The 22,397-nt window shown below is 48.4% G+C and overlaps 1 protein-coding gene across 2 annotated transcripts; it reads left to right on the top strand.

Annotated features, from left to right (window-relative positions):
* The first annotated feature begins 4,740 nt into the window (after positions 1–4,740).
* On the top strand, positions 4,741–18,405 carry SIK1 (salt inducible kinase 1). 2 transcript variants are annotated; one of them, XM_084279649.1, is made up of 14 exons: positions 4,741–4,867; positions 5,133–5,374; positions 6,306–6,422; positions 8,996–9,059; positions 9,248–9,409; positions 9,639–9,763; positions 9,881–10,004; positions 10,956–11,179; positions 11,402–11,551; positions 12,203–12,325; positions 12,584–12,809; positions 13,512–13,787; positions 14,331–14,562; positions 15,334–18,405. In XM_084279649.1, exons 2-14 carry the CDS (start codon positions 5,222–5,224, stop codon positions 15,752–15,754), a joined length of 2,397 nt encoding a protein of 798 aa, XP_084135775.1. In that variant the 5' UTR covers positions 4,741–4,867; positions 5,133–5,221; the 3' UTR covers positions 15,755–18,405. The 2 variants fall into 2 exon arrangements, with proteins under 2 accessions (XP_084135775.1, XP_084135776.1); XM_084279650.1 differs by having other exon boundaries at positions 15,468–15,623.
* Positions 18,406–22,397: the final 3,992 nt, after the last annotated feature.

Genomic DNA, 22,397 nt, shown 5'->3' with positions numbered 1-22,397 from the left:
GGAAACGATCACAATGAAAGAAAGACGCTCTCAAGGGCACAGACCACCTCGTTTGTTCTGTGTTTGTACTTCCCTTAATACAAACAAAACCAGTCAGAGCCTTGGTATTAATGGCAGCCTTTGCCACACGTTCTATTTAGGAGAGTAAAACCTCAGATACCTGGCGGCGACCTTTGAAAAAGCTCTTTTATAGCCCCAGATAAGGCCGAGTGCTGAAGAGAAGCCCGACGTACCTTTATGCTGCAAGACAAGCTCAATGTCTTATGTCAGTGAAATGTCATCACCTCATTAATTATGAAATGCCATGAACATTAACGACAAAAGATCACTGCTGTGTTCACAATTATGTAACTCTGATGCAATATTATGACCAAAAGACATTCCAGTGGTCTGAAATGTATTTCTGGATACCATCGTGGTGCCTCAGTAAGGATATACTAACTTTAAAGGATTTTTGCCAAACTTGCAGCAGCAGCCGGGATGTTTCAAAGTCAAAGACACTTTGAAGTCATATTGGAAATAGTCAAGCACCTTTTTTTTCTCCAAGATAATCCTTTTAAAGTAAGCCTACAAGTATTTTGGTTGATCATCTCATCTTCTTTTCTTTAAATGTCACCACACTTTTTTGGAATGTGACATCTTCCACCTTTCTTTTTTCTAGGCCTGAGTCCGACTCGGTGTGACCAGGAACAACTCTGTTGACTTCAGCAAGGTTTTATTCCATTAAATCCTGATAGGATGCTGAAAACAGACCAACAAATCTGATTTTCAAAATAATCACACTGGTATTTTCAGAGGGAACACTGCCCCCCCCCCCCCCCCCAAAAAAAAACCAAACCCAAAACAAAAAAGAAACTATAGCTATACTCTGTGAATAGTGCCCCTGTAAACCTACCATAGCAAAACAGCAGTGGAGGGTGAAATTGGCAGAAAGGAGTGCTTTGGTGTCTGGGTTTTGAGGTTGTTTTTTTTTCTGAGTGAAGAAAGTTGCTATTGTTGTCAGTTTGTTTTGAAACTGATAGAAAATGCTGAGTGAAGTGACGACTGAATTGCTGGAAATGTCTGCAAGATGAGTTCTGGAAGGCAGCAGTCTTCATGCATGTTCCCATCCATAGACCATGGCACCCCCAGGAAGGGAGCACAGGACTGCTGCAACCGAAAAACCCACCAGTTTTGTCTTCCCAGTTTCTCTCTCAGAGAAATCAAAGGATCATCCTCATGGAGTCACTTTGGAAAGTACCTCTCCACTTTCTGTGCTTTTCTACCCTTGCTATGAACAAGCCAGCTCAATAATTACACCTCTCCTGACCATGGGTGATTCTTGGAGGTGATTCCTCCTTCAGGATATCCAAAACACCAGAGGGCAGCAAAAGTGTTAAATCAGAAATTCCAGAGCATCAACCTTCCCAACAGAAGCACCTCTGCGATGACAAAATGGGATTGCCTAAGAGGTTGGTGATGCCCTGGCAGTACCAATCCATAGTGAAGGTGGTAGAAAACCGATGCGATTGTGTCACTACCAAAACTGTGCAGTGGCTGCTTCTGATAAGGGCTGACTGCTGAAAGCTGTTGTGACCCATGTGTACAACAATGGAAGAGAAATATCGAAAAGGTTCCCGAGAGTGACAGCTGCAGGTCTTTAACTCTCAGTACATTATGGTCTCAAATTCCCTCCTCCAGTGCTGCAGCTCTCTGTACCACACCCTCCGGACTGCAGAATGCAGGTCTGCCTTCCACAGAGAGCAACACCAGCCGGTTCTCCTTCCCTCTTCCATCCAATGCAGGTAGCTAAAATGGGGATGGTGGATACTCCTCAATGTAGCCCTCTGGTGAGGTCTTACACTCTCCAGGTAGCCCCATGGCACGGGTGTCCATCCACCTCTCCTTAGGATGGGAAACTCATGAGGTGTTCAGGGGAGCACCAAATCCAGTGCGCTTCCTCCGGTTTGGGAAGAAAGAAATCCCGAGTCCTTTAAAGAGAAATACAAATGTCACGCTCTAGCTGGGGCTGGCTGTCTTGAGTGTTCTTTCTAAAGAGACCAGTTCTGTTTTGCCATCCTAAAGCACTTAATCAATTTCAAATGAAAACAGCAACTATAATTAAAGGGAGGAAAATCCCACTACAGCAGAGGAACCATTATTAAGGTAATTTTTTTCTTTATAACTCCTGGGGCACTGTTCACATGCAGTTGCTACTGTATGTGCTGTTTGTGCGTCACCTCCTCTTCATGAGCTCCATGGAGAATATACTGTTAGCTTAATAATAACAATAATAATAATAAGTCAGCTTTTCATGTGAGTTATTCAAGGCACTGTGTAAGCACTAATTGAATGTTACAATAGCCCGGGCTGGCTGTGTGCTCTTACCCCCCCTTCCAGCGAACGGCATAGCAGTCCCATGACCTGGGTCACACCACTGCTTCCATGTAAGCAGCTCCTACCCTTCAGCTCCCAGCCACCAGCCCTGCAAGCCGTTCCCCTCTCCCATTGCCTGCCGTTCAAGCCCTGCAGACCACCAGCCTGGCTGCTCGCAGTAAATAAGCACAGGGACAGCACGCGTTCTCTGCAAGATAAGCAAAGTTTGGGGGTTAATTCAGGTTATGTTTCTGGGAGAAAGGGCTTCCAGTGTAACTGTCCTCCCAAGAGGCTAGAACCTACAGCACACTACAGCAGGTGACACAAGCCATCTAGTTCATTAGCTAAGAGAAGCAGAGGAAGTCCAGTTTACCTCACTAGAATGTCCCGACAGATGTCTCTCTCCAGTGTGTTGATGACACATGGCTCATATATCATGTACTTTGATTTATAGAACACCACATTTTTTACAAAAACTGACAAGAAGATTGCTTTCTTCCCACGGTGTGTCCCTCTTGAGCCCTTTAGAAACCACCCTGAGGAGACCACCACTGAGAGGTGAAGTTCAATCGTACTTCTTGCTTTGAAATCTTCAGCATGAAGCAGAGCTATATCTCTTCCACCCAAGGTGTCGCCTTATTTCAAGCAGTCTGGCAAATCCAGAGTGCATGATGCTTCTGGATGGAAGAGGATGGTCACCTCCCTTGTGCCATTTGGCCATGATGGTCAGGCTAGGGGTTCAGACTAAGACAGACAGTCTTCCATTTGGGAGCCCAACCACCAACTGGAGAATCACTTGTCTGAAAAAAACCTTGACTGACTCTATGAGAGAAGATAAAGTTGAGTAGGAGATGTGGCAGGCACCATTCAAGCCTTATTCTGGAGGCTAAATGGAATTTAAGACAAAATTTGCACTTTGGTCACTTACTGTGGGAAGACTGAAGAGCTACATGCTTGAACTCAGCGCATCCGCCGCTTCACATCTGACCTTGAGAGGAACATCTCATTGGATGCTGAGGTTCAATCCCAAACAGCCTCCTTCAGCCTCGGTGTGCAAAAGGGTAACTTCCCAAGCCTCCCTCCCAAATTCACCGGTGGTAACAGCCACAGGCATAGTCAGAACGTATGAGTAAGCTGCCAAACTATCACAGGAGTAGACAGATGGATGATTAATAGATGGACAGACAGACAGACAGGTAGATGGATCTTTATTACGACTTCCCTTCCTGCCTGTGCCCAGCTGGTGAAGCCAGAGGGTTGCTTTCCCCAGGCTGGGCTGGCCCCAGGCTTGGGTGTCAGAGGGATGGCCAGCAGCAGCCCCGTCAGCTCTCCTCCATCACGCCCTCAACAACCGGAACAGAAACCAGTCCTGCCCGGGGGGAAGGCAGCTCGGTATCCCGCCGCGGGCATTAAGCCAAAGGGTGGGCGGCCACAGCCCCGCTCGTGCTTTGGGATTAGGGAAAAACCGCCCCCCTCAGAGCTGCAAGCGGGACAGTGCCTGTCGGTGGCCCTACAGAACCGGCGGGGCCAGGACTCCGACACAGGGCGAGGACTGTCCCGGCGGCCGGGTAGGGGTCACCAGGGCTGGCCAGGCGATGGCCCCCTTCATCCCGGTTAGCGCGGGGTTAGCGCCGCTCCGCCGAGCCCTCCGCGGGGTACGGCGGCTGTGGGCGAACCCAGCGGGTGGCGGGCTTCGTGCTGCCGGCAGCCTCGGGCGCTCAGGGCCCTGAGGGGAGACCCGCGCCGCGTACACACACACACAGAGCCATCCCCGCCCCCCCCCCTTCCATCCCCCCTCCCCATCTTCCCGCCGCGGCGCAGCGGCCACGAGACGGTTAACGGCTGCCGGCGCCCCGCGCGCCAGCGGTTGACGCGGGCCCCGGGCGCGCCGGCAGGGGGCGACCCCGGCGGGAGAAAGGAGGCGTCACGTGACAGCAGAAATTGGGAGGGGGGGGCCCGACGTGGGGGGGGGGGGGCGCAGGAGCCACAGCTGCCCCCTCCCTCCCTCCCTCCAGCCTGACGTCACCGCCCCTCCGTCTCCCGGACGACGGCTCCATCAGCGCGCGCGTCAGCGCCGCCCGTTCCTTGGCAACGGCCCGGTGTCTCGCTCTCCTTCAGCCTCGCGCCTGGGCGCGCGTCTCTCTGGCGTCAAAGTGACGTCAATGGGCCCGTCTCGGCTTTCGGCGGTGGGCGGGGGGAAGAGGCGGGGAGGGAGGGCGGGGTGTGCGTGGAGGGGGGCCGGCGGAGCCGGGCGGGAGGGCGGGGGGGGGGGGGGGGGGAGGCGGGGGCCGGGACATCCCGCGTGCTCCCGCCTGCCTCCCCCCCCCCCCCCCGGCGCACGCACACACATACACACGCGCGCGCGCACAGGCACACACACACACACTCACGCACACCCTCCCTCGCGCGCACACACACCCCACCGCGGCGGCGGCGGCGGCGGTGGCGGCGGCACAGCCCGGCGCCAGCGGCCGCGGAGAACCGCCCGCCCGCCCGCCCGCCTGCCCGCCAGGTACGACGGCTCCAGCGGCCGCTCCGACGGCGGGGAGGGAGGGGGAGAGAGAGAGAGAGACAGACAGAGAGAGGGGAGAAGCGGGGGGAGGCCGCGCGGGGACGGCGCGCCGCCGCGGCGGCGGCGGCGGGCATGCGGCGGCGGGAGCCCGGCGGCCGGCGGGGAGAGCCCGCCGAGTTAACTGCCAGAGGGGGGCCCCGGCGCGGCGTTGCCGTCAGCGCGGCGGGGGCTGACGGGTGTGCCGCGCCGTCTCGTCTCGTCCCAGGTGCAGGTGCGAGCGCCCGCGTCCCCGGGGCAGCGCGGATGCTCCCCGCTCCTCGGCGCGGCGCGCGCTGCCCGCCACCCGCCTGAGCCATGGTGATCATGTCAGAGTACAGCTCCGTGCCCGCCGCCGGACCAGCCCCGCAGCGGCCCCTGCGAGTCGGCTTCTACGACATCGAGAGGACCCTGGGAAAAGGCAACTTCGCGGTGGTCAAGCTGGCCAGGCACAGAGTGACCAAGACGCAGGTGGGTGCGGAGGGAGGTCGGGACTGGCGGGGGTGGGGGGGGGAACGGACGACACGGGGTGTGTGGAAAGCGGTGGGCTCAGCCGCTCCTGGGCTCAGCCGCTCTTGCCGAGCATCGCGCAGCCCAGGAGCGGCAGCCCAGGGCTGGGGACGGAGGGAGGGAGGGAGCGAGCGGCGCCGGGCTTTGCGGAAAGTCCGGCGGGGCTGGCGGGCTTATTGCCGCCTCCCTCGCCGGCCGTGCCGCCGCTAAGCCGCTTCGCTCAGAGCCTCAGGTTGTCCCGGGTGCGCTCGGCGGAGTTCGCGTTAAGATGAGAACCGAGCGGGGGTGGGGGGAGCGGAGGAACAGGGCGCTTCGGAGCGCTGCGGTCGCCTCGCTGAAGGACCCTCGGCTCGCTCTTAGCGTCCAGCGAACCCGGGACCTTTGGAAGGCGTCGGGCGGGTTTAGCTTTTTTAGCTCGGCGGGTACGCTTCCCGAACAAAGAACTCGGCGGCGGTGTTGGCAGAGGTAGCGCGGCGATGGCCGTGCCGCCGTCGTCGTGTCCCTGGCGCGCCCCGAAGCCGCACCGGGCGCTACGGTCGGGCGCGGGCTGCTGCGGACCCTGCTCCGCGCTGGCATGGGGCGGATTAAAAGATTTACCGGTTCCCGCCCGCTGCTAATTTCTCCGGCTCTGCTCGCTACCTTCCCCCTGTAATCCTTTGACGTAGAGAAGGAAAACGAAAACGCGCTGTGCCGGGAGTTCTGGGCAGTTCAGAGAAACAATCAGGCTTTGCCGAGTTCGTACTTTAAAAGCGACTTTACTGGGATCTTTGGGGAGTTTTTGCTGTGTTTTTTCCTTCCCCCCCCCTTTTTTTCTGTAAGAGATTTTCACAGTAAAAGTACCAATTTTCTAAAACCTGGGGTCGCTTTATTTTTATTTTTTTTTAATCTGCAGGTTGCAATAAAAATAATAGACAAAACAAGGTTAGACCCAAGTAACCTGGAGAAGATTTATAGAGAAGTTCAGATAATGAAGCTTTTGAATCATCCCCACATTATCAAGCTATATCAGGTAAGAGGTCAGCTTTGAAGAGCAGCACACAGACAAGATGTGCGGGTGCTCTTCTCCTGCACATGGTTTTACCTCAAAGGTTGGCTGAGAGAATGCATATTGAAATGCTTTTTTGAAAAACACTTAAACAAACCGGATTTTTAAAAAGTCATTCATCATTCTTTGAACAAGAGTCTGGTGCTTTAGACAGTTTTTTGAACAAAGTGCCCCGTAAAATTTACAATTAAGACCAGGCTGAAGTTTGTTTGAGATCGAGGAACTGATTATCTGAACTTCTGTGATTAACTTCCCTTTCCTAACTCCTCTGTTTTTCCAGTTTGGAGGACTGGCACTTCTTACTTGCTTTTGATAAGAGGAAGATATAAACTCGTGTGGGATACCAGAGAAGAAAGTGCAAAAGTTGAATTTGCCCTAAGTGGAAGGGATTTAAAATCAACAGCAATTAAACCAAATCAATCTGAGGAGGATATCTAAGTAGAAATCTAATCTAAGAATTAGAATTCCAATCTAAATAGAAACAAAAAGCCCACAAATCTTAGAATATGTCAAAAAATGTCCCAGTTTGGTTATTCTGCCCACTTTGCGTACTTCTGAATTTTAAATACCTTTCCCCTTGCAGAGTTTTACAACGTGAATTTTGGTTTAGATCTGTTCAGTTTCGGCACTGATGGGCATTTTTAACACTAAGAACAAATTAAAGTCTGGTGCAGAAAGCAGGATCGCTGCTGTCTAGTGAGCAAGGCCTGCTTCGCAAATTCTAAATATTCAATCTAATTAGCGTTCGGTGTAAGTTCCTCTTAATCATCTTAAGTAGTGCCATGCGGATTTAAGAAGAAGATGAGGTATCACAGTCTGTCTGGACCTGTCTAGAAGGGTGGGGAGAGGAATAGATGGGCGAAGCAGCAGGTCTGAAAGTCGGTGTGCACCATTATCGGCTGCAATCTTACCGTTGGGTTTGTTAGCTTAGGAAAAAAAAGGGGGGAGCAGGGGGAAAAGTTTAATTAACATGCAAGGCTGAAGAGCCAGTAAGGCAGGTGCTTAGGCAAGGCATTGCTTTTAAAGACCTTGACACATATGAAGTGCTTGGTATTTATAGTATTAACCATCGCAACAGAAATTACTCTGTGTTAACATCTGACGTCACTGTTGCCCATAGGGCAGTATAGGGCGCACAGAAACGTTCTAACAGTTGGGTTGATTTCATTTCAGTGGAATGATGTGGGTGAAAATACTATTTCGAAGCTTTTAAGAAAAGCAGGTTAAATTCCATCTAGTTGAACCACTTCACTTGATGGAGCGAATGACGTTGGTAGTCGACCATAATTTCTTTTCAGTGAAGTTTTCTTTTCTTTGTTGTTGTAACTGATGCTTTACCTGTTTGGTGGAGGCTGAGAAGCAGGGATGGAATTAGATGACATACCAATGTCGGGTGTGTGTTCTTGTATTATTTCATCATTGTTTTAGTTTCAGCACGGGCGTCTTAATTTCGTCCAGCTGGCAACTTTCCCAGAACACTTTCCTTGGGTTTTTTCAACTGGGAACCTCTCTTCCTTTGCTCCCTGCTTGTTTATTTTCAATTCGTGTCTGTGTGTACTTGTAGTGAAGGGAGGACAAGAGTCTTCTAAAAAGGTTACATGTTAGGAGTCTGGAAATTACAGCCTTTGAAGTAGCATTGACAATTTTTTTTTCCACTGTTAACCTGTTGTGAGCCTTTGTCCTGGTTTCTGCTTTCAAAAACAGAGTATCTGCTCCTTGACAGTCCCCTTCCAGGGAAATGTTATACTTTTAAATCTGAAATGCACCGTTTGAAAGGTGTGCCATAGTAACTGAAGTTAAGTTTGAAGATTCTCAGTATTTCTCATTCATTGTTTGTTTTCAAGTTTGTTGGGTTTTCTTCCTCCTAAGGGGGGAAAAAAAAACAACCCCTAACAAACATCAAAGGAAGTGGAGACTAGATTGATAGGTGAATGCCAGGCGATTATTGACAGTTGCTAATGTGCACCAAGCGCTGTCGTTACACAAACAGCAACCTATTGTCGCTGGCAGGGGAGGCTCGCCATGCCCCGGGCCAGCACCACATGGGAGTGGGGCATTTGATACTGCTTGATTTGTCCCAGTCCAAATACCTCCCCTGGCCTCAGTACCTGCTAACCTTGAAACAAAGGCAACTCGAAGTAAACTTTTTAAGTGTCTCTATGTGTTCACAATGTATCAAACGAATTGTAAAACTGTATATACATGTTGCAACAAAAAAAAGGGAATTCAGGGAAGTGTGTGAAATGATTGAAATGCTCATCAGTCATCTTATGGAGATTAGGTGGCATGGTAATGGTGAGAGGAACCGCCGCACAGGATGCCATTGTATATTGTAGGCACATAAGCATTGATTTGTTATCTTTTTCATTACCAGTTTGCTGGGAAAGAACATTGTGGTGCAAAATTAGATGCCTTTACTGCCAGCTGCTGCGGCAAATAAATAATTGAACCGATATGTTTGAGAATACACTTAGAAAAATGAATGAAACTAGAGATCTGCATTTTTTTCTTACACATGTCCTCTCATGTTTTCACAGGTTATGGAGACAAAGGATATGCTTTACATTGTTACTGAGTTTGCAAAGAATGGAGAAATGTTTGGTAAGTCCTTGCTGCTGGAGCTAACAGTTCTTTTAGATTTAGAAACCGTGGCTTTATTGTTGTCATTCTGATTGCACATCCAGGGTTGGCATTGTCAGCTGCCAAACAGCGGGTGCAGCACCTGCAGGGCTATGAAAAATTTCCTCCAGGTGTTCCTAAATCTTGTGCTCTTTTATTTTGTCTTGCAGATCATCTGACCTCCAATGGGCACTTAAGTGAAAGCGAAGCACGGAAGAAGTTCTGGCAGATTCTTTCAGCAGTGGAATATTGCCACAGCCACCACATAGTGCACAGAGATCTCAAAACAGAGAATCTTCTGCTAGATGCTAACATGAATATCAAGTTAGCAGGTAATAAGAAGTATGCTACTACTCTATAAACAACATTAGGCATGTAGTCAAATCTAGTCTCCCTAGGATGATCCTATAAATGTATTTATGGTAACCCAAAGTAAAACAAAAGTTGATGATATTTCTCTGAACATCCACTCTGTACAAAAGAGAATAGCTGAAATGAATAGGCTACTTTTGAAATATTGTTTGAGTGATGGCTTACCACAGACTATCACCTTCATTCCAGACTTTGGCTTTGGGAACTTCTACAAGTCGGGAGAGCCTCTCTCCACCTGGTGTGGAAGCCCACCCTATGCAGCTCCAGAAGTTTTTGAAGGGAAGGAATATGAAGGACCTCACCTTGATATATGGGTGAGCTTGTTACTCCTTAGAAATCACATTGCATGCTTTGTTGAGGGTCTGTGGGCTTTCAAAATTGTTTCTTCTACTGGAGTTACTCACATGCTGTGCTGTGTATTCTATTGACAGAGCCTTGGGGTTGTGCTGTATGTCCTTGTCTGTGGTTCTCTGCCTTTTGATGGACCCAATCTACCAACTCTGAGGCAAAGAGTGCTGGAAGGGCGGTTCCGCATCCCTTACTTCATGTCCGAAGGTGCTTTTCTTGAATCTGTAATGTCAGAAAAAAGGGCTACAGAAAAAGGAGCGACTGCCTGCTCCTTCTTGGGGCAGTGACAGATAGGACTGGTTCTGCAGCTGGCAGTCACTTTGTTTTTACATACCCAATAATTTCTGTAGGGCAGCGCTCATAGTTGAGGGGCTGGTTGCACATGTTTTCTTTTCTGGGATCTGCTTTGCAGTGCATCTGAAAGGCTGTTGTTTCCGTTCTTAAGAGTACCTCTGTAGATGACAAAAATACCTGACACCCTACCTGGAGAAATGATCACTCACAAAAGAGAGAAAACAGGATTTTAAGGAGACTAGCCTGCAATACTGAGATGGGTGTAGGGGTGTATTTTGGTGTGGCTGTGCTGTCAAGGAGAGCAGGATTAGTAGGGTTTAGCGCTGCTTCTTCAGCACTCCCAACAGGCTGGAGAGAAAAAGGAACTGAGGAGTATTACCATTTCTCCCCAGTCTGGATTCAAAATGAAGTGAATGTGCTCATCTCATCAAGTGAAGAGTCTTTTGGAAGTCTGACCTTTTATCAATTATAGCCGTGAATGGCTTTGATTCCTTGGTCATAGACAAATAAGCAGTATATGTGGACCAGGAAGCTGTATGTGATGGGGTTCTTTATTAAATTCTCATGTATTTTAAGTGGATGCAGCATTATTAAACCTTCATCTGCTCAAAACTAGCTCTTCTACAAGGTGTGAGGCCACCTGAAACCAGCACGGTGTCATTTCCTGTAGTGACGTGTTGCTTTTGTGAAATACACGTGTGGTTTTGAATATTTGGTGGTCAGATCAGGCATCAGCTGCTCAGAGAGCTTTAATTCCCATTTCTGTAGACATCATGCACTGTTGCTGGGAAAGTTACTTAGCAGTGACCTGGGGCTGGGCTGTTATTTTTACCCCTTGCTCATGAGTTTGTCTTTGTCATCCAGACTGTGAAACACTAATCCGGCGGATGCTGGTTGTGGACCCAACCAAGCGAATAACCATTTCCCAAATAAAGCAGCACAAGTGGATGCAGGCTGACCCATCTCTTCAACAGCAGCAGTCTCTGTCCTTCTCCATGCAAAACTACAACTCCAACCTGGGTGACTACAACGAGCAGGTCCTCGGGATCATGCAAACACTTGGCATCGACAGGCAGAGAACTGTTGAGGTGAGAACTGCTCGCTCCTTAGATACATCTTCAGTGACTACCAGAATGCCAGTGGTGCAATTGTGTACACGTCATTCAATGACCAGCCTTGATCCCGTGTCACAGTGTAGTAAGATCGTCAACTGCCCTTCTGGATTTTTTATTATGAGGCTTTAGTGATGAGTTTTGGCTGTTTATATCCTGAGTTACCTGTAACTCAAGGGTCTTTTCAATGTCTTCTAGTCCCTGCAAAACAGCAGCTACAACCATTTTGCTGCGATTTATTATCTGCTCTTGGAGCGCCTCAAGGAGTATCGAAGCAGCCAGCTATCAAGTCGTCCAGCAACTGGCCGTCAGCAAAGGCTGAGGAGCTCCGAGATCAGCAATGTTGAGGTAAGGAAGGAGCATTATTTACTGGGAAGCAGTGCCTGTTGGCTCTCTCTTTTTATTTTTTCTTTTTTTTTTTTGTCCTGCCCTTTGCTATGGGAAAATACAAGGTGACGACTCTGGGGCTTCTGAAAACTGATTGATATTGGTGCCCTCTGATAGGACGCAGCCTACTGTTCAGCAGGAGGCTGGCTGAATATTAATGGCCTGTTTTCTGAGAAGTGACCATGGGTCATGGTCCAAAGAATAGCCTGCATCCAGTGCAGGTCAATAAATGAGCCAGAAGTTTAGGGTTCTTATGAAAATTTGCCTTCTTAGGCGTGGGTTGGTTACACTTCTTTGTTCCATACCCTTCAGAAGTGCTCCATGACTCAAGTTGGTGTGTTTTTCTGCCATTTTTTTCCTTGTGCCCACCCCCTTTAAAGTGTGCTCTGGGTAGCTTTTCAAACTGTACTTCCAGTTAAACTGCCTAACTAATGTAGGAGAAGGAGTTTTGTGTTGTCATTCAAAGACTTGCTTTGTTGATTTTGATAGAAAGTACATGAAGAAAACTTGCACGGAAGGTGGCTCTGAAATTCCTTGAGCCTCCAGTATCTGAAAAGTCATGTGGAACTGCAGTGTATGTGATGGCTTCTGTGCATCGCTCTGTCTCTCCAGATGCCTCAGGACAGTCTCACTAGTGAAACCCTGCGATCATCTCTGCTTTACCAGCAACCTCAGAGCCTGATTCAGCCATCCTTGCAGGCAGAAATGGACTGTGACATGAGCAATCCATTACAGGTTGGTGTTCTCAGCTAAACTCTGTGCTGCTTTTTTTTCCTTTCTTTCTTTCTTTCATTGTTCTGCCAATCCAAAACAACGGGGGCTGTGACTCTGTTGTTCTCTCCCTCCAGTCTTTTGTTTGGCATTTGGGCATGATGCTGTAGTAGCCTCTCAAGCATCATGCCTGCTGAAGGCATGCCACAGGGCTGTGAAGGGTTTTCATAGTGCAGAAATAAGCGAAACTCCCTTCAGTTTGTGATCTGACATCTTTTGCAGCCTGTATTCTTTTCTGTGGATCCCAACTTCAACGGGCTCTTCCGGAACCGCTCCATCTCCCCCAACAGCCTGCTGGAGACCACCATTAGTGAAGAAGTAAGGCAGGAGAAGGAACTGGAAGATGAAATTAAGGCATATGACCACCCCATCCGCATCCCTAGCAACACCAGCAGGAGGCACACACTGGCCGAAGTGACCACTCACTTCTATCAGCATACCCCTCCATGTAAGTAAGTCTGGGAGAGATGGTGTCTGCAGTTACAGGAGAAGGACAGAGAAGGACTGCCACAGCAGACAAATGGGACAAATGCCTGGGAAGCGTGTGCTGATTTTACTTTGACTGGGACAGGAGGGCCTAGAAAAGAGATCTGTACTCTCCCCTCCGAAGTTCTGTCTTCCCATAAATAAGCATGGCCATTAAGATAGAGATCTTCCACTGTTGTATGTTGTCTAGATGGCTTCAGAGGGGAGCATTCTCACAAGCAGGACATAACCCTTCTCTGCTTGCTTCCACTGTTAGAGCAGGGCAAATGGTTGTGCTGAATTAAATAAAAAAGTCATTGCTAAGGATATTTGGTACACGTCGAGACCCTGTGAACTGATCAAACAAGCAAAACTTCACACAACAATGATCCTGTGTCAGAGCTGTTGTGCTGAAGAAATGCTGTAGGTCTGACCCAGCGTAGCCCAGTGGTGCTGGAGTTGGTGGCAGAGCCCTGCCAGCTGGATGGGAGACCAAACTTCGGTTATTTGTTGATGACCCCTTGCTGGAGTCAAGCCCTGTGACAGCACAAGTTGCTGGACACCTCTCCAGCTCGCAGCTACCTATTAGTGCCAGTGTAGGTGGGCAGAAGACTCTGATGTCATGTTGGTTCCTTCCTGTACTCATCTTGGGAATGTTCTTTCTCTCCTTCCTTCCCCTCCATAGGTATAGTCATTTCCTCTTCAGCAAGCCCCACAGAGGGAACTAGTTCAGACAGCTGCCTTACTTCATCTTCAAATGACAGCTCAGTGGCCCTGAGCAGCTGTTTGGCAGGTCAAGTAATGACGGGGAGCCCAGCCACAGCTAGGATGACGTCGCCCTTCCTAGCTTCCCAGTCTGACGCTCCAGTGTTACAAGCCCAGGGCTGCATGGGCGGTGCTTCTCTCCTGCCTGTCAGCTTCCAAGAAGGAAGGCGAGCATCTGATACCTCATTAACTCAAGGTAATGTCGTCGTTGCTGCATCGCTGGCTGGGGGAACTGCACTCTTCCACATGCCACTAGAGAAAAGGCAGCGTGCAGGGATACTTGGTTGCCTGTGTCGGTGTTACGCTGAGGTCGGCCACTTGGTTATTCTGCCTCGTGTGTCCAGCATCCCCGAGGGAGAGTCGTATGCCCTGAGGAAGATGTCTAGATGAGAGGTTTTCAGATACTGCTGCTGTGAAGATAGTTCCGCTGCCCTTGGTGGGGGGGATGGCAGGCTCCAGCTTCCTCCTAAAACACGGAGAGCACAGCTTCATGATTTTGATCATGGTCTTCCTTTGCTGTGCCTGTGTCCATCTACGTGAGGGTACAGCTGTCCCAAACCCTACCCCACTGCCTGACCGTCAGGCAGAGGGGTGAATGTGAACTGAAGAGTCACGGTCTCCTCTAGCACAGTTGTTAGGGAAGTGAAGGGAGCTGCCCAGAAAGGCTGATCTGTAAAGTAGGCTCCTAGGCAGATTCTGAGGAGGATTAAAGTGCATTTCTTTTCCTCGTGTCCCACAGGCTTGAAGGCTTTTAGGCAGCAGCTGCGGAAGAACGCTCGAGCCAAAGGGTTTCTCGGCTTGAATAAAATCAAAGGCTTTGCTCGGCAGGTGTGTCAGTCCTCCTCATCTCGGGCAACAAGGAGTGCCATGAGCCCTTTCCAACACACGCAGCCCAACACCTGCATGTACAGCAGCAGCGGGAGCAGCAGGGAAGGAAGAAGCCTCTTGGAGGAGGTGCTACAGCAGCAGAGGTGAGAAGCTGGACAGGAGGAGTTTCTCTGTTTTTGCTGGGTTTACTTTGGTTAGGGGTAAGTGAGGAGGAGTAAACAGAGCAAAAGAGGCCGGGGAGTTTAGTCATTGGGGATTCCTATCCACCATCTTTGCTGTGTGGCAGCAGATAAACTGCTTGGCTTCCTTTGTGGCTTCCTGCACTGGCATATGTAACACAGGATGTGCAGTTCCACTTAAAAATCTCGACGTCCAAATATTTGGAGGTTGCTGAATCGAGAAGCAGTTTGGTACTGTGGGGGAAAACATTACTTCTCTCCATCGCAGGCTGTGTTTTTCTCTGTTAGTTTTGGGAATGATTTCTTTCCTTCTCTGCCTTGTCCTGTAATTTTCCCATGGCAAGGAAGTGAGACCTTGTAATTTGGAAAAGTTACAGCCCACAAAAGAGGCACAGTTCCAGTGGCCTCAGATGTCATGTGTGGTGGCACCTCTTCATTCCCTTAGAAGCAAGATGGAAAATTGAGTTTCCGGTTTATCTGCACGCGTTGTCTCTAGAACATCTATTATTAGCAGTCCAAATGGGGACTAGATAACTTTGTGGTGATAGTTGCCCTCTCCAGCATGAGGAAAAGCCAAGTGAAAACACACTGACCTAGCATGATCGGCTTGCTTTAACTGTACTGGCTGGGCAAGGAGAGGTTTGACAGAAGGAAACGAAGGGGAAGTTATGGTTGTTGTGGGGGCAAGAAAGGGGGCACTCATGTTAACCTCTCCCATCCTTGGATTTTGTTCAGAATGCTCCAGCTTCAGCATCACCAGCTACTCCAGACAGCTTGTCCCCAGACTTCTCAGACATCCGCAACAAATGGCGTCACCTCCTCTGATAGCGTAGGTACCTGCAAAGCATCCAATTCTCTTCTGTTGTCAGAGCTACAAAGAGAGAACTCATTTGAGCTGGCCTTTGCTGGCAACAGCCAACTGCTCCGACCTCATTTCTTTGGCGTCAGCGTGTCACCAGCGTCCTCAGCAGCTCATCTTTTAGACACGCACCTGTACATCAGCAGCAACGTCTCTCCAGTTGGCACCACCTTCTCTCAGCAGCAGAGCTTCTCTGCACAGTCTCCAAGCTATGACGCCGTCACCCTGCAGCACGGGGATTGTGAGATGGAGGACCTGACGTCCACCCAGCTAGGGAAGTTTGTGCTGGTCAAATGAGAGCTGCAGCTCACGCCGCTGTTTGCTGCGGAGAACTTCCACCGCTGTCCCATGGCACGTGTGGGTCCATGGCTGGCTGGTGTCGTGTGGACGAGTGACTCTCAGAAGCAATAAATTTTGAAGTATGTGAAGAGGCTGCCTGGCTCAGAAAGCTAGCAACTTTATAGAACTGAAACAAGCAATATGTATGTCTTTTTGCTTCTACTATTCTTGCACTGAACAAATACGAATAGAAACTGAATTTTTTTTTAAAGGAAAAATAATGATGGGGAGGATGGGTGGGGCATTTGTGGGGACAGGGAGGGATGTGGTTGGGGAAGAAGTCTTCGGTACTGTACTCAAGTCAGACCAATACAGCTCTGCTGTTATGCAAGATTAGCAGCTGTCAGTAGTGGTGACACAGCAGGGAGAGGCTTTTCAAAGAAGGGACCAGAGCCTCCCTTTTTCACAATATTCATTTATGGGTTTGTGAAGATGATTACCTCTTTTAAAGAAAATAAACAGAAAACCAGTGGCATGCAGCATTATGCATTCATAGAAGACAAAAATGGAAGCATTGCCATTTTTCCCCCCCCTCCCTCCTGTTAACTCCCAATTTTATTTAAAGGAACCAACATCCCCCTTCCACGCCTCCCAGATACACATACTTTAAATGTAAACTGTGAACTTCTTGCTTGATCCATCAGCTGGAAAAGCTTACACCTCCCCTCCACCCCCCGCCCCCCGCCTTCTAATTAGTGCAGAAGCAACTAACCTTTCGAAAACGTATCCCTTGATACCAGGATCCAAATGGCATAGCGCCTGGTCTTTGGCAGGGATGTTTTTGGGGGGTGATGTGCGTGTACCCACGTGCACACCTGCTTTTATTTGGTCGGTCTGAATAATCTTTAGGAACCTTTTTTTTTATAAACGCTGAGTTTTGTCATACTCTGGCAGAGGCGCTGAGGAGGGAGGGAAGCGTTGGTGCCGGTGTGGTGGTGGGAAGGGTTTTCTTTTTTCAAAAGCCCTCCTGGAGCTCGCTTACAAAGTTGCCTGAGGGGTGTTTCTTAGTGCTGCACATCGTTATTTCCGCTGCTAATTATGTTTTTATGCATTTCATTATCAGGGTCCAAACAGAACTGACTCTTGGGGAAATGTGCAATATTGAGGTTATAATTATATACTGACAAAGACAAAAGGAATAGTCTAGAACAGAATTCTACTCTTACCAGAGTACAGCTATTTCTGAACAAAACTGTATTAAAAGCGAGTAAAACAGCACAATCTTTGGGCGTTTGTTTTTGGTTGGTTTGTTTTTGGCATATAAGCAAAATGAGGTTTTGGATTAGATAGGTGTTTTTTCGTATAGTTTTTAATGCTGTATATGTATATAAATAGGAAGCAGAAAACTATATAACAGTAGTTATTTTTTATATTTTGTAATATGCTTATGTTGTGTTTCTGGTATAAACCCCACTCCCCTCCCAGGGCACAGCATGACTTCTGTTGGTATCAGTAGGAGTTCTGCTTAGGCGCAAAAGGGAGACCGGACTGTGCTCCTGCAGAAATGTCTCGGGTAGGGTGTGCAGCCTTTGGAAGCAGGTGAGCAAACAGGGAGCCAGCTTGGCTGGAAGCTGCCATCCGAATGTCAGGAAATAGCTGCGTTCTGTCTCAGTACTTCAAGGACCCATCTCCCTCGTGTGACACAGGGTGCCTTCAAGTTACCTTGGCTTCATGCAACCTGCAGTATTACGCATTTGCAAACAATAGAGATACCTGTTTTTTGTTTGTTTGGTGTTTTTGTTTTGTTGGGTTTTTTTTTTTTAAAAAAAAGAAAAAAAAAGCCAAAGATCGACCAGGTTAATTGGTGGGAGTAGGAAGGGTTGAAGATGTCACGTGGCTCTGTCTGTGGCTCTCCATAAACGACCTCTTAATCTGTGTGTTGTATCTGTGTGTCTGTAGTGGTGCATCTCCAGCTTGCCGCTGCTGCTACGTGGTCTGGAAGCTTCAAAGGGAGAGAAAATTGCTTGAGTTGAGTTTCTGTTAATGAGTGGTGCCTTGCAGCAGAGAAAACACCAAAGTCTCATGCTCATTTGTAGTGGTTTTTAAAACAAACAAACAAATGAAAAAACAACCCAAAAAACACCAGATTGCGTGGAGGTGACTGGTGAGGAGGGCAAGAAGAAGCCAGCTCATCACAAAGCAGCAACTTTGCCTTCAGTTTTGTAAGCGGTAGCACACATACTGCAAACGCAGAATTTCCTCTTCGACATTTGTTTTGTTTAATGCCATGGATCAAAAGGCCACAGATTCTTTTGTTTCCTGTCCTGAGCAATGACAAGCACTTTACTTTCATAGTATTTTTTTGTTTGTTTGTTTCTTTTCCAATTGCTGTAGAACCTCTTTGGAGTTATTGCTGGAGCAGAAAGAGGTCATTTTAAAAGTTTGGGGTTTTTTGTAGATACCTTGACAGTGCTGTTCTGCAGACTGCAATGCAATAGGGTATTTAAAGACACTACGTGATTGGTTTAATTAAGATGTATAGTTTATTTTTTATCATGACTGAACAATCATTTTATTTCTTATGTTAAAATGAGAGGTGTACACCAAAATGATTAGTCGATGTGTTTTATTTAATATTTAAATAAAAAATGTTTTAAAATTGTCCTGCAGATCATTCTGTGGAGTCTCTTCTCCTGCTATGTACGTACGACTTGCATAGTTAAGACTCATTTTAAAGCCTAAGTCCACGGGACATCACTGACATTTTCTATTACACACTAAATGAAGAGGAATGGCGAGCTCACAAATCTGATAATGGGATATTGAGCCTTTCGCTGGTAGGCAATCTGTCTGAATCTAGCCCAAGTCTGTAGTAATCGGGTTATAAAATCTGACAGTGAGAGACGTCCGCGGAGTGAGAACGCTCAAGCGTGGTTTAGTCCTTACCCGCCGAGCGCTCCCATCCGTGTCACCTTGATCCAAAAGAGGCCCCAGCCAGATTAAGGTGGTGATGGAAAAACGAGCAAAAGGGGTAGAGTGAGAGAGGGAGGGAGATTTTCCCCGGGGGGATTGCGTCTCTACTTACTGGGAATTAAAACAAACACTGGAAAGGTACGGGCTTAGCTGCCCTGGGGACGTGTGGGCAGCGCTGGCTGTCCCCCACCGTAGAGATGCCTTGGCAAGGGTCCTGCTGCCACCATGCTGGAAGGTGGGGATGCACCCTAGCTCTAGCAGGAGCGGTGGTGAGAGCACCCAACGTGCTGCCTGCAAAGGGAACCCCTAAATATTTGCAACCTCTAGTTTAACCTGGCAAACAGAAAGAAAGGAAAAAAAGAAAAAAAGGGATTTTTTTTGCTTCCCAATGAGCAACAGTGGTGGTTTGGCATTTTTAAAGTTTTAGATCCTAATTGTGAAATTTCTCTGTTCAAATCCACCTATCACATTTTGAAGGGAGGGGAGAGTGGAGGGAGGGTGAATCCAAAAAGTATAAACAAAAGCCCTGGGGGCATCAGAGAGATTATCTACTTATTTTGCTTTCTGAAGGGTTTTTTTTTTTTGCTGAGCTGGAATTTGTAGAGCTTTGTATGCACTTGCCATGGCTTCCAAACTGGTAGTAAAGTGCCATGCCCATGTTTTTCTAGGGTTGTGTTTTCAATGTGACCATCCAAAGTGAGAATTTTGCAACTATCAAAGAATAAGGGATATATTCTTAATTATTTTTTATCTAGCTTTTGGTGTGATCTGGTTTAAGAGTAATCTCAGCTGCTGTTTCCAACTGGGTTCTCAGGGCATTATTTTAAACCCCAGTAATTCTGGGAAATCTCAGAAAGTTGCTTCTTAATGGATATAAATCAGTGCAGCTCCAGCAACTTTCGTTGACATCACTGACCCTTGGGTATAGAGGGATCTTGACAGCATCATGATTTCTGTGAAAACGGCAGGAAAAACAAGAACAAAGAAACCCTGGGACACTGGACTCCATTTCCATGTGTACACTGCTTCACTTGGTGCTTTAGTCACTGTCTTCCTGAAATCTGTCTCTGCTCCTGTTTACCACACTCGTTTTTGTATTTAATATCTGTCGAGAAGCTGTTTTTCTTGGCTGCGCTTCTCACATTACAACTTGGTACCTAGTTCCTTTTCCTTTCTTTCCCAGCCTGGGATTGGTGTTTTTTCCACCCTTTCAGATGGAACAGATGCTGGCAAGTTTAGCATAGCCCCAAAAGTAAACGATCAAACCTTGGTTGGGGTTTTTTTGTTGTTGTTGTTGGTTTGTTGGGGTTTTTTTTTTAAAGGAAATGCTTAGAGCTGGCAGGAGATGCTAGACTGGTAGGAATGAAAAACACAGGCTGTTTGTGCACGGAGTGAGCTGAGCGCAGACACTGAGCTGAGCACTCTGGTGCCAGCGCGGTCCAGCCATGGTAGTGAGGGGTTCTCACCCAAACAGCTCCTCCTGCCCTCTGGCACGACTCACCCCCAGACCCGTGACCTCCTCCCTCAGGGGGTCCAGGGCAGCAGTCACACCTCAGCGACAACAGAGCTTCCTCGTGGTGGAAGGAATTGTCGTGCAGCCTTGGCCTGTGTCAGCTGGAAAGGAGAAGCGGCAGAAGGGAGAGCAGTTGAGCGTATGGAATGATGGCGCATGAGACAGAGAGTGATCAGTGCTTCCGTCGCGCTCATCCTGCAAAGTGAGAAGAAGGCACGCCTCATGCAATGAAGGAGAATTAATTTCAGAACTAATAAAAGGAAATATGTGCCTCGGGAGGACATTGCTTCGAATACGGTTGCTGGCTTATTTCATGACTGCTAACTACTTTCAGTGGTGACAGTTAAATCAATGATAAAGGTAATCCACTGTCACGGTTTATGGATTTAGCGGAGCATCTGTGGGAGATCAGGAAAGAGCTGGTCTTCAGAACACACTGCCAGGGGCGTGATAGATTTTTAGGACAGAAATGTCTTTCTCCCAAGGCATCAGATATTAGTGCCTGCCAATGGCAAGGCATCCGTGTGAGGTGAACAAACTTGATCATCACCTGCAATAAATTCTAGTTTCTTAAAGTACACTTTATATCATATGTAATGTCTTACTGCAGGGATAGTGGCTCAGACCAAAGCTCCAGCTCATCAGGTAGCTCACTGCAGAAGCAGACACTGGGGGAAAGGGCGCGAAGGACAGGGCAAGCACAGCGCAATCCCTCCGTGGTATTACAGCCCCGTAGTGAGCAGACGGCGGTTAAGCGAATTTTTTGACTGGCATCTGGGTCATTGTGTTTAACAGCTGCAGATGTGTCGAGCCTCCGAGAATTTGGCTAACGCCTTTTGGAATTCTTTCATAATTCTGGCCTCTGCAGCATCCTGTGGCAACGAGTGTCAGAATTCAGTTTTGCATCGTGTGAAAGAAGCACTTCCTTTGAGACCTCCAGCCCAACCGATCGCGTTGCGCTCCCTTTCTGTCGTGACAGGAGACATGACAAGTAATGCTTTCCCGTTCACACCTCTGTGATGCTCATGAGTTGATGGGACCCCTCTCACACCCCTTCTCTGTAGAGGTGACCAAAGCAGAAGAACACTACTGCCTGCCTATGGAAACCATTGCATGTTTCCAAGGTGTCTTTTCTGTATCTGACCGACTCTTCTACACTCTCCTTGGTGTGCACAGAGCTGCACTCTGTATCTGAGGCAGGGATACCCTAGACGTGGTCGATTTTTCATTCTCTCCTCATGCTGTAGTCATTCCTAAAGCTCTTTGTTGCCTCACTGACAGCTGTTGAGCAGTGAGACAGGGTTTTCATCACACTTGGTGACTCTGAGATTTCCTCCCTGACTGATGTTAAGTTAGAGCCCCTGATGGTCTTGGTATGGCTGGGATTGGTGTTCCTCATGCTCCTTGCATTGTCTTCACTGCTGGCAAGTTTCGTAAGTCATTTCATCAACCTGTCATTCAGTTTTCTGAGATCACTCTCCACTCGGTTCCAGTTGGATCATTTACGAATATGCCAAGTTGCCCAGGTCTTGACATGAATGGATTTGCCATGCCTGAGCTCTCGCCCTGCAAACTTTGCTCTTCCCTGTTCTATCACATATCTAACTATTCTGCTCTTCGTTACACTTTCTGTCAATCCGCCTTGCCTAGCCTTTCCAGCCCACAGGTCTCTGGATGGCTTCTAAAAGCCCTTTTTAAAAATGAATGTAACATTTGACACCTTCCATTCCTGCAGTGCCTCCCCATTTCAACAGCTGCTGTGGTATTGTACTGAATAGGTCAGCAGTTTCAAGCCTGAGTTCCCTCAGAGCTCTTGAGTGAAACCGTCTGGTCCCAGCAATCTTCTAATATAACTTTTCTTGTTTTATCCTAACAGCTCCTCTGCTGCAGTGGAGTTTTGGAGAATTTCTGAGGCTCACTGCCTGTGCAGCCACCACACTGGGGCTGAAGTGGGACACGAAACCGAGCAGACCTACCATGAGTGGCGAGGTGGGTCTGCACAGCCAGCGGCTGAGCCACACAGACCGCGTTGTCCCCTTCGCACCTCGCAGGTGGGTGACAAAGCAGTGACAGAGAGTTGGGCACGGGGGGTGCCCAGGTCAGCGGGCCCCTCATCACCCCCATGAGCTGACCGAGCCTTTCTCTCTTCACTGTATTTACAGAGATGCAGAGCTG

Source organism: Gallinula chloropus, assembly GCF_964237585.1.
Source record: "Gallinula chloropus genome assembly, chromosome: 1".
NCBI classification, from domain to species: Eukaryota; Metazoa; Chordata; class Aves; order Gruiformes; family Rallidae; genus Gallinula; species Gallinula chloropus.
Note: the sequence above shows the minus strand (reverse complement) of the source record. Positions and strands in the feature narration are given on the sequence as shown.

Coding starts and splice junctions, on each gene's coding strand:
- SIK1 (XM_084279649.1), top strand. CDS start 5,222: ATGGTGATCATGTCAGAGTACAGCTCCGTGCCCGCCGCCGGACCAGCC. Junction 12,810..13,511: donor CTATCAGCATACCCCTCCAT/GTAAGTAAGTCT, acceptor TCCCCTCCATAG/GTATAGTCATTTCCTCTTCA. Junction 14,563..15,333: donor GAGGTGCTACAGCAGCAGAG/GTGAGAAGCTGG, acceptor GATTTTGTTCAG/AATGCTCCAGCTTCAGCATC.